This window comes from Microchirus variegatus (assembly GCF_963457635.1).
Source record: "Microchirus variegatus genome assembly, chromosome: 11".
Taxonomy (NCBI): domain Eukaryota; kingdom Metazoa; phylum Chordata; class Actinopteri; order Pleuronectiformes; family Soleidae; genus Microchirus; species Microchirus variegatus.
The window spans coordinates 26,966,171-26,982,252 of NC_139812.1; the positions used below are offsets into that span (position 1 = coordinate 26,966,171).

The 16,082-nt window shown below is 41.8% G+C and overlaps 1 protein-coding gene across 1 annotated transcript in view; it reads left to right on the forward strand.

Annotated features, from left to right (window-relative positions):
* The window catches only part of LOC310934102 (zinc finger CCHC domain-containing protein 24-like), a 55,996-nt gene that overhangs the window by 3,867 nt on the left and 36,047 nt on the right, over window positions 1–16,082 (forward strand). Inside the window, exon 2 of the mRNA XM_083897735.1 lies at window positions 5,995–6,195. Within this exon, the coding sequence (XP_083753861.1) occupies window positions 5,995–6,195 (201 nt within the window). The remainder of the gene's footprint in view (window positions 1–5,994; window positions 6,196–16,082) is intronic.

Sequence of the window (16,082 nt, forward strand, 5' to 3'; positions counted from 1 at the left end):
GACCTATTACATTACAGACTCAAACAACTTTAGCTGGCGGCTAGCTGTTAGCATGTCAACCTTATACCTGATATTAACTATAACATATCGTACATTTAGTCTCCTCGTCGGTGAAAAACAGGGATTCCACCGCGATTTTCTTGCCGTTTCCGGGTCACAGAGTCCGTTTCTAACGTTATGTAAAGACACCAACTGTACGCTGCAGTCGCAGCTCTTAGATCTGCGTTGCTGCGACGCTACAGCCTTTGAAACACTAGCAGCGTTGGATGGATGGATGTAGAAGCAGTGTGGTGTTATTATGGTGGTAACCATAGAGGCCTCTTTGAAGTCATTTAACATGAAACAGTTCTCTGAGGAGCTGGGTGTATACCTTATACGTTACATTACACGCAATTGTGTAATGCCATTCGATCCACACGAGTCTGAACCGAGTCTGGAAACAGTTTGAGGAGTCGGGGGGTGGAGGGGTGGTGGAGGGGGGTGTTGGGGATTTTGCAACTTACTATAGCGACGACAGCCAAGTCAAATAAACAACTGCAGGGATTTGATTATGCAATTTTCGAGTCGTTGTTGGAGCGAGGGATCACACAAACAGTCGAGAGGAACGGATAAGTGAATGGATTTGTTGTGGATGTTCTTACCACAGCCTCGCAGTCGTCTGCCGACAGCTGTGTGTGAACGCGTTGCTGTGCGTCGCGTCTTATCTGCAAAGACCAAAACAAGTAACACTAACATTGACGTTTTTCCTTTCAGTCGGATGTGTAGTAAACGTCCCGCGAAACTCACTCTAAGCTAAGCTTTCCGCAGCCGCATACCACAGCTCTGCGTTTGGCACATCGGTGTGTGTGTGTGTGTGTGTGATCGCTGCCTGCTGTTCAACACCTCACTGCTGGACCTGTGAAAACACACACACACACACACACACACACACTACATCCTTACAACATTTGTTTTCATTTAAAATGAAAACCATCCGTGTCCCGACAAGTGTTTTTACTAACCCTCCACATCGGAAGTAATCGCACTAACACACCTGAAAACGTACGTTTTCCGTGCCGAAGTGTGCCAGTATAAACAGGAAGTAGTTGTTTATCTAAGCCTTTAAAAAAGAAACTAAAAAAACCATGAGGCTTATGCCTGTCAGTGGGGAACAGATAAGATCGGCTTTCATTTCCAGGTCAAACGACTTTTATCGACTTCAGTTTCAACGGGCCGCGACGTCAACCCGACACCCGGGTGAACGGTTTAAGTTCCTGCGATTAAACTGTGACGGTTACGGGTAATCAGGGATATTTCACTCTCGGGTTACTGGTGTTTGCCTTGTCACTTTTTAGCGGGCAGATGTCACGAAATGAGCGTCTGCAGGCCACCGTAGTCGCAGCTGCAGTGACGTCATCAACGTGCTGTTCAGTGAAATCAAATTCATTTAAATTTTCGTAATCCGTATTACCGCGCACAACAAATAAACGTTTCAAGAAGTGCTGGACATGCTAACGGCGTCAACGCTAACGCATGCCGCGTTTCCACGACGACTGACCTGGAAAAAGACGCGAGTGACCGAGACGGAGTCCAGGCACCGTTTACCAGTTAGCTTCTTTAGCGCCGGTTAGCAAGCCTACAGTGGAACTGGAGCGGTCTGCTTGTTAAACGAAAAGAGCAGCGCTACAAATAACTAGCGTACCTGTGTAACTGCGTATGTGCGCCTCTGTTTTTATGCAATGTTTAGCGTTACTTTAGAGTAGTGCTGGGCGCGTTAACGGCGCCAACGTTAGCGCACGTTAACGCATGACGTGCGTGACGCGACCTGATTGTTAAAATGAGTCTCTAAAGTATCGCTAAACTTTAAAAACCGAGGCACACATACGCAGTAACACCAGGTACGCTGGTTATTTGTTAGCGCTGCTCTTTTCCTTTAATAAACAGACCGCTCCAGTTCCACTGTAGGCTAACGCTAACGGCGCTAAAGGAGCTAATGCAGCTAACGGAGCTAACTGGTAAACGGTGCCTGGACTCGCGCTGGTGTCGCGGCACGTAAACATGACGTCACGTGCGTCTTTTCCGGGTCAGTCGCCATTGGAAACGCGGCATGCCTTAACGTTAACGCCGCTAAGGTGCCCAGCGCTAGTTTCAAGAAGTGTGACTTGAGTTATAATCTGATATATCCGATGTAGGACGCGGTCAGTCACTTACTCGTAGACCGCATTTTTCGGAGGATCCAGCCCATGTTTTGCGACATACTGTCGCTACTACTACATTCTTGGACCCACTTTGGATAAGAAGCCGATACGATACGATACAAAACGTTTGCGGATTCTCTGGCGTTTACGCGCCTTCATTTTGGATTTGGAACACCGTCATCCTCCGACGTTTTGCGACATTTGCGACCCTATCGTCTCGTTAGCAAACACTTTTCCAGTCCAGTTGATGATGCAATCTTGTTTTGGTCCAAGAAGACCCCCCCCTACGCAAGATCTGAGCCTCATTTCAGTACGAATGGAACGGTGTCCACGTATGTAAATGCAGAAATGCATCGCGGCTCTCTGCGGACGTGCAACGCGGACAGTTTAACCCAGGCCTTACGGCGAGGCTTTGAAAGTCGCGTGATGTCGACTCCGTTTCATGCCAACAGCTGGAGATCTTTGGCCTAACTAATGAAATGTGAGGGACATAAACCCCCCCAAAGTATTTCCTGTTTCTGTATTTGTTAAAGCGACGCCCCCCCGCTATCCTATCCGCACGGGCACGCTCGCAAAACGCACGCTCATTTCTGCGAGGAAGCGCTAACATACAACAAAGTGATACACCAAACACGAAACACATGGCAGATGGAAAAACTACAGAGAGGCTACAGGGCCATGACTCCCTGATTTACGACGACTACACGAGTCTTGAAGCTGGAGCTGGTTAGCGAAGCCAAACTCACAGCAGATAAAGATGAGGCTCCAGCTCTCAGTGGAGGCCGCAGGTCGCTAAGGTTCCGTAATAGCATTAAATATCGGCATTAACACACACACACAAACCTGAGGCCTGACCACTAGTGTCGGGATGTCGTGTTTGTTTTGGAGATTTCATCATGGTTTCCATCGTGCCAGTGCACAAATTGACTAGAACCCACAGGAGGAGACAGGAGTCAGGCTCAGTGAGCAAAACAAGAGTTTAGCCACTTAATAAACCGAATAAAACACACATCGAGACGTACGTTTGCCACTTTTTCATCGCCAAAATACGACCTTTTCTGTCAGGAAACGGACCGCTCACCTCCTGCACCAAAGTCCGTTGGGGAAAAACGGTGATTTTCCATCACAACACATACAACTTGTGGGTCCACTTGTGCCTCAACCAGTTCATTTAAACGTGCCATTTTGTGACTTTAGGGTTCGAAATCCTTCATTCGCGTTTAACCAAGTGACGCGAACTTGCCACACGAGGCAGCAGTCGACCAGAAGCTCCTGTGTTTCCCCGTGAGCTTAAATTGATGATTTTCTTAGACACAAACTACAGTTTCCAGACAGAAAAGACAGTCTAATGGACTTGAATATAGTGTTTTTCTTTTAAGTATTGCTAGCAATGGCTAGCCCGGGATACTAGAACGCGGTCAAGTCGCAGGTGACGGGAACTCCCCATTTCCAATCGTTGAAAATTGGAACGCGCCATTAACAAACACGAGTATGACATCATTCCCTGTTCCGTTGTTACCGTTAGCATTTGTTAGCACCCGCCCTGTCCTTCCTGAACATGTTTGGTGAGGGGGGCGGGGCATTTATTCACTCATGACGACCGCCTTTTTATGAGTGTAGTTCCGGCCTCCTGATTGGCTAAAGTTCTGTGGGATATCGGACACATATCTATTAGATTTAGATGAAAATAGAGTGTTCAAATGTTCTTTCACTGACAGCTTTATGTGTGACAGGGTCTCAGCAGGTTTCAACAAGTCAAATTTAAGACTTTTTAAGACTATTTTAAGACCATAATGAATACAATTTAAGACCCATTTCACATCCGTACTGGCAGAAAAATACAAAAGACATGAAGGAAAATTGGAGCCACATATTGTTGAACTTGCAATTCGCCTTCGCTGTGGGCTTTCATTAAGTTTTCTCCGCTGCTATGCTAAGCTGTAACACACCGTGGTGCGCGCACAGCATGCTAGCTAATGGTGCTCGATAAATTTTCACCGGGCAGCACAGGTGGCCTACTTTAGTTCCGTGTTGTAGTTATTGTTGTTATCGCGTCCTCAAAAATTTCAATATTTCAAAGCGAGACTGAAGTTTATGCACGTTTTAAATAAAAGTAACGTTAATAGATTTTTAAGACCTTTCAAAATTGTATTTAAGACCTTTTATGAGATTTTGGGAGAATTTTAGACATTTTAAAGCCTTAAATTCAAACTATTGGATTTAAGACTTTTTAAGAACCCGCGGATACCCTGTATAAGTATAGAATTTGTCACTCTTTTATCATCTGATCCTTAAAGTCAGTGATGGCACCCATTGGTCCACTTGGGCCTCCACCAGTTGGTCGAAATGTGTAATATTTTGACTTGGACAGGAAGTTCACACACACCACTCCGGTCTATTGAAGATGCTGAGTTATGTGTCAGTACCTCACACAAACCACACTTGCCTTGAACTTCCACTTGTTGACTAAAAACAAACAAAAAAAAGAGTAGAATCTTTTGACCCAGAGGTCACTTCCTGTCTGGAAGTCATTTCTGGATTGTACTTGAATAGAGAGAGAGACGGGGGAATCATGAATGACTGAGGGAAACTGCGATCCTTCTTCCCCTGTTATTGATATTCCGAGGGCGACCTCGGTGAATTCACTGGGCCCGTGGCATGCAGCGCCGCATTCTGTGGCTCCGAGCAGACTCCAAACACTGACCCGCGGCTCGCCGGCTGCCAACGGTGCACGGTGACACTGCTGATGTTCCACATGCCTCCCAGCTTGTTTACAATGACTCATCCTCTGTGAAGTCCTCTGTGGACACGCTCAGTACTTTTCCAGCTCATGAAAAACACAGCTGGGCCTCTGGCCAGATGTTGTGGATTTGATGAGGGGAAATAATCTTGGAGGGCTTTTTGTCTGTTTTTTGTTTTTTTTGTGGAGGAGAAAATATGACATGAAGGAAATTGACGATTAATTTTAGCATTAGCAGAACTCGGGAAAAAAGCAAGAACTCGATAACTGTCTGCGATGTTTTACTGTATGCAGGAAACGTTGTTGAACATGATGTGCTGGACAAAAACCTGTCAGACAAACAAACGCGACGCTAATTGAGAAAATATTCAATCACATACCCTGGTGTCAGTCTTGTACTTGTACCTTACAGGGATAAAATATTTTTTTAATGCAAATATTTTGTCTGTACTGTTGTTGTTGGTGAGTTCAGTTTGTTATATGAACATTATTCCTGAGTCTCTGTGACATATTAGGAGGATTTTATGGCCAGTTGCTTTAGATTTATTACATAATGCACCTTTAAGTAAAAGTATCTTAAATGACAGAAAATGACTTTAATAGAAGTTGAAGTCTATTTTTTTAATAATATTACTCAAGTAAATGTCTTCAAGTATATGACATTTACTGTACTTAAGTATCAAGAGTCATTTTTGGATATAAAATCTACTACAGACCATAATACCAACTCTTCTTTTTCTGATTTTATTTGGTAGTAACGACTAACAAAGACAGTTAGCGGAAACGTAGTGGAGAATTTTGTACTTGAGTACAGTAACGAAGTATTTGTACTCTATTACGAACCCTAACCCTGCCAAGTACCACCAGAGGACCACTGGTGCTACACGCCCCACAGTTTGAGAACTGTAGCTATAGAGTCCCTAACCCCCAAAGACGCAAAATTAGCATAGTTTGCTTGTTGTTTTGAGTTGAAAGGTGGACTGGCTTGAAAATGCTAACTTCCGAAAATACGTGTTACTTGCTAACCGCTAACTGAATGTGACGTAAACCTTTTTTTTTGTTTTTTTTGTTTCACAGGCCTTAAACAACAACGTGTATAAGAACGTGTCGCCGTACGGCTCGCTGAACAACATCGTGGACGGACTCAACTCGCTGACGGACCATTTCTCCGACCTCTCCCTTTCGTCGGAGCCGAGGAAACCCAACAAGAGGCCGCCGCCCAACTACCTGTGCCACCTGTGCTTCAACAAGGGCCATTACATCAAAGACTGTCCTCAGGTGAGACTTAATAATGCTAATATTAGCCACTGAATAAGCTTCTGCATGTGATCTTCTTGCTAACTTTTGGTTACAGAGTTCAAAGTACAAAGTTTTATCTCCGTCTGTGGACATGTTGTCTTTGTGTTTTAATGTTTTTCATCAAACGGACAAGATTTGTTTTGCTGGTTTCGCGAACCTTGTGATAATAACAATGCTAAACTTAGCCGCCAAGTAAACTGTCAGCTATGTGATCTCCTGGCTAACACCTAGCTTATTTTTTGGCTAATAGTGCTTGTAATTTTTCAGTTAATATCACAACATTTGTTTTGCTAGTTTGCAAACTTTTTTATAATGCTAAACTTAGCCACCAAGTAAACTGTCAGCTATGTAATCTCCTGGCTAATACCTAGCTTATTTTTGGCTAATAGTGCTTGTCATTTTCCAGTTAATAGCACATTTGTTTTGCTAGTTTGTGAACTTTGTGATAATGCTAAACTGAGCCACAAAGTAAACTGTCACCTATGTGATCTCCTGGCTAACACCTAGCTTATTTTTGGCTAATAGTGCTTTTAATTTCCCAGTTGATAGCACAAACTTTTAATTGGAACTCTCTGTAGAGAACAAAATGGCTGCTCGGAGAAACAACATAGCGAAAGCTGAACATGTGTGGGGAGGGGGCGGGGCATTTAGTGTAGTTCCGGCTCCTGATTGGCTAAAGTTTTGTGGGCTATTGGACACATTTCTATTAGATGAAATAGAGTGGTCAAATGTTCTTTCACTGACAGCTTTATTTGTACGATAAGTATAGAATTCGTCACTCTTTTATCATCTGATAAAGTCAGTGATGGCACTTAATGTTGTGCTCATTTTAGCCCGAGCCTCACTGTCTCCCCCCCCCCCCCCCCCCCTCTCTCTTTAGCTGTGGTTTGACCTACTTGTTAAACAGTCTGGCCTCTGTATTCTACAGTCATGTGTGTGTGTGTGTGTGTGTGCCACAGCTTATTACAGTACATGAGCCCATGCATTATAACCGTGGTAAATAAACTTGTTGGGCGAGTTCAGGAGTCAAAGGTTTAAAGTGTCTGCTGTGTTAAAAAAATAAAGGTGGATAAATATGATAACGGCCAACTGAAGATAACTGTACTCAACAATTTTGGTAACATATCCTATCTAATCACGATATTTCTGAGCTTCAGAACCATATTTATATATGTCGGTCTTAAACATCTCTAAATGTAGTAAAATGATTAGATTCGATCAAAATTTACTGTACTTTAAAAGTAACCTATCTATCTGGTAGCTGGAAATTTACTATTACTATTAACTATCTTTCTACCCAGTTAGCTAGTAATCTACCAACCTATCAATCAATCTAGTTAGCTGGTGATCTACCTACATATCTTTCCAGTTAACTAGTAAACTATCTAGCTAGCTAGTTAATATTCTACCCACCTATCAATCTATTTAGCTGGTGATCTACCTACTTATCTTTCTAGTGAACTAGGAAACTATCTAGCTAGCTAATATTCTACCAAACTATCAATCTATTGATCTACCTACTTATCTTTCTAGTTAACTAGGAAGCTATCTAGCTAGCTAATATTCTACCAACCTATCAATCAATCAATCTTGTTAGCTGGTGATCTACCTACATAACTTTCCAGTTAACTAGCAAGTATCTAGCTAATATTCTACCAACCTATCGATCTATTAAGATGGTGATCTACCTACTCATCGTTTTAGGTAACTAGCAAACTATCCAACAAGCTAGCTAATGTTCTACCAACCTATCAATCTATTTAGCTGGTGCTCTACCAACCTAGTTAGCTAGCAAACCACCTATCTAGCTGATATTCTACTAAAATATCTATCGAGTTAGCTAGTAATCTACCCACCTATTTTTCTATCTCGTTAGCTGGTAATCTACCAACATGTCTATCTGGTTAGCTGACTATCTTTCTATCTAGTTAGCTAGTAACATCTCTTTCTATCTAGTTAACTAGACCTCTGACTAGAACACTTTGTAAACCGCTCAGTCTCCCACACCAAAGTCCATAGAGAAACTTCGGTTTATTTGGATTTACCTTCATGACACACATTTACTCAATAAACCAGCAGTTGAACAGAAGCCTCTTTATCCCCATGAGCTAAAAAAACTTTGATTTTCTCTATGGACTCTGGTGTGTGACGGCAAAGTGATAGAGACGTCAGGGAAAAAGCCGTTAAACGGCAAAATAAAACAGAAAATATATTGTTATTGGTGTTTGTAGACTTTAAAACAGGCGTATGTTTTATTATTAGGTATTAAAAAAAAAAACAGCATTCTGCTGTCAACGATTTAACGAGATGGGGGCTGGGGGGGGGGGGGGGGGGGGGTGATCTGTTCCAGACTCTCAAAAATATACATGTAAAATTTCACGGGAGAACACTTATGCAATCATTGTTTTCATGCAGCGATGTGTTGGCCTTGTTGGAGAAGGAATGGACCGTGAAATTGCTGCGGTGTCATTGCGGTGTTTTAAAGCTCCGCGCACACTCGCTCTCAACGGCTCTCAACTCCAACCATGAGTCTCTTCGGCATGGAATGGTAACGAGGAGCAGATGTGAGATTAAAACGCCTAAATCTACTTTGTTTTATGACATATGACGAGTGTGGCCTCGGGAGGTGCGTTAAAAAAAAAAAAGAAAGAAAAAGACCTGAGCCTTGATGAAATAAATATCTTCTGGTCAGCTCCAAACTCCCGATGTGTGGGAATCAGATCACGGAGTGACGGCTCCAACGGGGGGAAATTTGGAACGTCGTATACATCGCTCAACGCGCAACGTTTACCCTCCCAGTTGTTGACGTGACCGACGCTGATGTTGGGTGTTAATTTGTGAAATAACACGCAACCTCGATGTGTTTATAATGGTTTTCCAACGTCAAAACCGCGAGCTGTTTTCGTTTTAAGCGCGTCGGTCGTCCGTCTCCGCTGCTAAATCAATCTCTCTGCAGATGTAAGCGTCCGTGGGTTTGGACGAACTCGAACCTAGCACTCATCCCTCTTCTGGTTTGTATTTTAGAGCCAAAAAGTCAGCGAAAAAGCAGCAAAAACACGACCTACAGTTCAGCGGCATCTCAGTCCTTCAGGTTTCTTCTCCTGGTGGGTTATTTTTCACTGTAAATTGACCTTTACATTTGTGCTGCATCGCTTTAGCTTCTGCCGCGTCGCTAATGGAAGCTAAACCCGGCCTGACTCTAAACTCTGTATAAATACAGACCATAATACCAACTCTTTGGTAGTAAACGAGTAACAACGATAGTTAGGGCAAACGTAGTGGCCCAGTTTTGTACGTAAGTCGTTAGCGTTAGGGTTAGTAGGGTTAATATCATGTTACGATTCATTATTCCAGTCTGTCTTTTTGTGATTTATTGATAGATTTCACATCAGGAATGCGACTGAAGACATTTCCTGAACCGATGTCGTGTTTACGGAAAATGACAAAGAAGAAAAAGATTGTTTTGTTTCCATGTGGATCCATCGGGTCTTACTTGATGCCACATGTTGGGGAAAAGAAGTAGGCAAAAGGGTGAAGGCAGGGGCAGCGGTGATGGATGTTATATCAGTTATTTATTTGCTCATAAGCTTTTTATGAATATAAGTTTTAAAAAAGCAGGAAACTATCGTTCTGAATGACAGGACTGAGGCAAAATAACCTCAGAGTCCACACATAATGTCCACATGTCCACAACTGTCGTGAGGATTAGTGAAGTGAAGCAGAAGTGGACCATGAGCACAAGTGGAAGACATCTTGGACCGAGGCCAAAGCGTTGGTAACGCGCGGCGTTCTGCTCATAACCGAGCGGCCGACCTCATTTTCCCAATAAAAGCCTGTTTACGTAACACCTCCGTGGCCCCGTGAGCAGCTGCTGCCAGGACCTCTGTGGCAGAAGAAGTTCACTGAGAAATGGTTCTCAAACTGTGGGTACGTGTAACCACCAGTGGTACGCAAGCTTCCTCTGGAGGAAAAATCTGAAATACCGGTTGTTATACTCAGAAGGGAACCAAATTTCCATCTAGGAAACTACCAACCTGTCTATCTATTTAGCTGTGATCTACCTACATATCTTTCTATCTAGTTCACTAGCAAACTATATATCACATTAGCTAGTATTCTACCAACATATCTTTCTATCTACTTCACTAGCAAACTATCTATCTAGTTAGCTAGTATTCTACCAACCTATTATTCTATCTAGTTCACTAGCAAACTATCGATCTAGTTAGCTAGTATTCTACCAACCTATTATTCTATCTAGTTCACTGGCAAACTATCTCGTTAGCTAGTATTCCACCAACATATCTTTCTATCTACTTCACTAGCAAACTATCTATCTAGTTAGCCAGCTACTACTCTACTAAACGATCTATTTAGCTAGTATTCTACGGACATATCTTTCTATCTACTTCACTAGCAAACTATATATCTAGTTAGCTAGTACTCTACCAAACGACCCATCTATTTAGCTAGTATTCTACCAACCTATGTTTCTATCTACTTCACTAGCAAACTAGCTATCTAGTTAGATAGTACTCTACTAAATGATCTATCTATTTAGCTAGTATTCTACCAACAAATCTTTCTAACTACTTCACAAGGAAAATATCTATCCAGTTAGCTAGTATTCTACCAACATATATTTTGATCTACTTCACTAGTAGATCTAGTATTAGCTAGTATTCTACTAACATATCTTTCTATCTAGTTAACAAGCAAACTATCTATCTAGTTGGCTAGTATTCTACCGACCTATCTTTCTATCTTGTTAACTAGCAAACTTACCTTGTTAGCTAGTATTCTACCAACGTGTCGTTCTATCTACTTCACCAGCAAACTACCCATCTAGCAAGCTAGTATTCTACTACTCTATCTATCTATAAATGTGATTGCAGTGGAGCCGAGGAATTGAGACCGGAGTGCATAGAAAATGAAATAAATACCAAAAAAAATCCTAATTAATCTTAATCTTAGTCTAACTTTACCAGTATGTGAAGTATATGTGAGTTGGAGGAGGAGGAGAGAATAAATCTACTCGGTCTATTTACACCACTGTATTTTAACATTAATGGTTAATAATGGTTTTACTGAGAGACATCAATATTTTCTCAGGTGGTTCGTGGTATAAAAAAGTTCCAGAACAATTCCAATATTGACACTGAAATACTTTACTGTATTTAATCGCCCAACTTTTTAGTTTCCCAGAACCAGATGATGAGGTTTGATCCAACTGGTTTGACGGATTCACCGCTAACTAAATCTGTCACTCTGTCTCCTTTAAATGCACATTTCATTTGTTTTTATACAACCTTGACTAATTTGAATTCACACCAGAAACAATAAATCACTTCTCGCGTCGTCCCCCGTTTCTCAAAAAATAATATTCCCAAACGGAATAAAGTGTTTTTTCTGCAAATACAAGGTCAATATTTATAATTAGACGTCGACACATGCGGGTTTTTATATTTTCAATGCAGACATTTTGGTAACCGGGGCGGCTGATGGACCATAATTACTGAAACATGCTGAAATAGAAGTGGTAAATGTAAATAATACAAGAAAACATTGCTTAAATCAAGTTTCTAAGGACAAATATCTGAACGTTTGTAATAACTTGGCCATTAATAGATGATTTTTGGCCAATTTAAGATAAAAAATGTTGGCCCAAGAGGTAGTAATTGTAATCATTGGTGTTTCTGTGTGTGACCATATGCTGACGACCCTCTCATGTATGCTGACGACCCTAACACCTCGATCGGTGGTAAAATTTCATCCACAGTCTGACAAATGGTCGTCCGTCGCGTCAACACAGAGCCGTGAAGTCGACGCCTCGTCACCAACACTGACCTGAGTGCTTTTCCTTAACACGTGGTGATAAAAACTAATGACTTGTCATCACCGCAGCCCACTTTTATCTATCAAAACAAACATCAGCGGCTGTTGTATTTGCCTTAAACGTACTATGGCTTTAAACCCCGGGCTCTCAAACTCAAATAATTAACGAATAAAGTGATTAGGAGCTGTCAAGTAGGGAAAAAAGGCTAACTTTTTATTTTCACAAAAATTACTTTTGAGAAGAATATTCCATCATGATAATGCATTGTCAATATATTTGTGACAATATTTCGTAGAATTTCTCAATAAAAGTGGTTGTTTTGATACAGAAAGGTCAGTAGGTCACGATAAAATGCATTTTTAGGAAACTAATAAACTTAAATACATAAATAAGTCATTAAAACTCATACAAATACAAGTTTTTGCGAGTTCATCATTGACCTGTCAGACTTAGCAAAGCTAGCTGCTAGGCTACGACAACCACTGTATGGGAAAAAATGTGTAAAGACAGTGAGCTAGCAAGGGTGTTTTGATATAGAAAGGTCAGTATGTCACGATAAAATGCATTTTTAGGAAACTAATACAAAATAAACTTACATAAATAAGTCATTAAAACTCATACAAATACGAGTTTTTGCGAGTTCATCATTGACCTGTCAGAATTAGCAAAGCTAGCTGCTAGGCTACGACAACCACTGTATGGGAAAAAATGTGTAAAGACATTGAGCTAGCGAGGGTGTAGCTAACATAGCTTGAGAGCTATGAATTTAGATAGCACTGTCAAAATATTTGTGACAATATGTCACAGAATTTCGCAATAAAAGTGGTTGTTTTGACACAGAAAGGTCAGTAGGTCAACTGACTACTAAATACTAAATAAGTCATTAAAACGCATAGCGAGTTTATCGTTGACGTGTTAAATCACTGCGTTACACAACGCCGTGTGCCCGACTCTGGGAAAACAGGTTATTTCGCCCCCCTGTAGTGAAAACACCTGCTTCTTCCTGCCGAGTTCAACGCTTTAATATTAATTGAGTCAGTTTAAAGCCTCGAGATAAGATAAGAAACAGCAATTTTCTGAAAGGGAACAGTCAGATTTTCTTCGGTGTGTTTACGTGAGTGACATAAAGTTCAGTTTCCACTCAGAAAAGGTTGTCTAATGGTGAGATAAAGTGGCATAAATACTGTCAAGATGCTCTGCTTGTATATATTTATTAATCTCAACCTTCAGTGGTATGACATAGTTGGCACTGAAACTGTGAGGAACTCTAGTCGTATTCACTTCTCCCTGTTTATGTTGCGTGTTTCTTTTGCAATTTTCCTTCTGCCAGTAGCTTTTAAACCAACACTTCTTCCTTTGCAGAGAATCTGGGTCATAACCTTTCGTCAAGCTTCCTATAAAAAAAATTTTTTTTTAAAAAAAGGAAAAGAAACATCTCAAGTCCAGTTTAATAACGGCTCTGTGGCCAAACATTTGTCAACTCGTGAACGGGAACCCTGCTCTTAAGCTGTCAGAAATGCTGTCGCTCTCTGACAGTTAGCGCGGTGTTGATTATTCCACAGATTATGTGGCTTTAGAGTAATCCAAGGTTGTAATTTCCCCATTTACCGGGAGGAAGTTTTAAAATAAAACACCCAATAAAGTTGTAATTCCAAGTTGTCAAGTTGTTTGAACTGAAATAAGCGTCTCTCTGCCAGGCTAGGAGAACCACCTTATGAGGATTTATGTGTAAAAACTGAGCGTTAGCAAGAGTGTGGCTAACGGGCCGTGAGAGCTACGATCACTGGATCAAAGTTATGACCTGTTGTAATAAGAAACGCTAACTGCTAGGCTAGGATAACCATTGTGTGAGTTAGCAAGAGTGATGCTAACAGAGAATGACAGCTATGAGATGTATCACCTGTCAGAATTAACAAAGCTAACTGCTAGGCTACGACAACCACTGGATGGGAATTTATGTGTAAAGACAGTGAGCTAGCAAGGGTGTAGCTAATATAGCTTGAGAGCTATGAATTTCACATAAAGGAAGTGAGTTTGCAAAGCTGTAGCTAACTTAAATTGAGATCTATGATCAATGTGTCATTGCTGTGACCTGTTGTAATGACCAAAGCTAACAGCTAGGCTAGGACAACCACTCAATGGGCACTCATGTGTAAAGACAGTGAGTTAGCGAGAGTGTTGCTAACACAGAGGCAAACTTATGATTTATGGATCATAGCTATGACCTATAGGAATTAGCAAAGCTAACTGCTAAGCTAGGACAAACACTGAATGGGAATTTATGTGTAAAGACAGTGAGTTAGCGAGTGTTGCTAACACAGAGGCAAACTTATGATTTATGGATCACAGCTATGACCTATAGGAATTAATAGGAAAGCTAACTGCTAGGCTAGGACAACCACTGAAAGGGGATTTATGTGTAAAGACAGTGAGTTAGCGAGTGTTTTGCTAACACAGAGGCAAACTTATGATTTATGGATCACAACTATGACCTATAGGAATTAATTGTAAAGCTAACCGCTAGGCTAGGATAACCACTGTAGGGGAATGAACGTGTAAACACAGTGTGTTTTCGAGAGTGTTGTTAAAAGCAGGGGGGAGCTAACATTGTTGTTTTTTTGTTGTTGTTTTTTTTAAGCAAGGCTTGTTTAGTTGTTGAGAGCAGAAGTAAACAGGAAGTGACACAATACGTGAATCCACGTGACCTAGGTCCTTCTGCCACGTTTCATTTGTTGTAACGAGGTTTTTACCGCTTGTTGTTTTTTTAGCATGTCTGCTAAATGTTGCTGTGGCGTTTTTTATGTACGCAAATTAGCATCGTGTGTTTCTTAAGAGGACAACATTAGCTTTGCTAGTTAGCCGTCCCAGCTATAAAGCTAACACTGCCTGTTAGTGAGGTTACTGGTCATGCTAGCGTTTACCCCAGAGGCTAAAGTTAAAGAGAAGGGACTTCCCCCCCCCCCCACGACATCTGTCCTTAAACTCCAGCGCCCACTGAGATCTACAGTGAAATGACGTGTCCACAGCCCTCAGCAGCTGTTTTGCGTCCTGCAGTTTGTTAACCCCCCCCCGTCCATAAACAAACCTCTCGACACCGCAGTCACACTTGAGCATTTGTCACAAAGAGCCGGGTTTTCGCGTCTTTTTTTTTTTTTTTACCTCCGTGGATCCTGAGAATCCGCTGTCTGGATTCGCCTCTGTCCGGGGGGGGGGGGGGGGGGGGGGGGGTCACGGACCAAGGTCAGAGTTGAAAACGCCTGCGAAGGGGCACAAGAGACGGTGAGGAAGGGGGACGGACGGGGAAGGTACTTCCTCTGAAAGGAAATCAAAGTTCAGGGAATGATAAAAGTGCGGTTTCCTGCCAGCTGGTTTGTGTTCGGCACAGAAATCCCATTCTTCCTCTCGGTTTTCTGCTGAGACAACAATTGGACCGTTTCCTGTTTTGGTGACCGTGACACTCTATCTACGAGAGGTCGGTAACACCGGCCGTCGGGCAGGTAAACTCACAGTGGGGGGGGTCGAAATGCGATGACACGCCACCAGCAGAGAGAGAGACAATAGCAGATGTTTATGTTCTTATGTTTGCTTATTATGGAAAGTTTCTTATGTAACGCATCAATCTTTTTATCCCTGTCGTGCCGCTGAGCCAGCGCTGTAAAATTCGGGCTGAATAAAAGAAAATAAACAATAGAGCGTTTGCGGTCAGAAAAAACAGGTCACTGCTCATTTTAGAGCCAAGTGTTTTCCCCCCGGGCTTCACTTTATAGCAGGGGTTCTCAAAGTTTTGATACCTGAGGGCCAATTTAGGAACCCAACATTGGACTGAGGTTCCGCCAAAGGAAAAAAAACAGAAAGAAATCCCATTTGTAATAATTTTAATGACTAAACTAAACTTCTTCCGTTTTACGGACAAAATAAAACATTCGAGAAAAGACATAATAATAAAACAGATGACTCATACGCTACTGCTAACACAAAACGTTAAAAGAACGTTAGCCCATGTTTCTCCTTAGGCTTCGTTTGACACAAA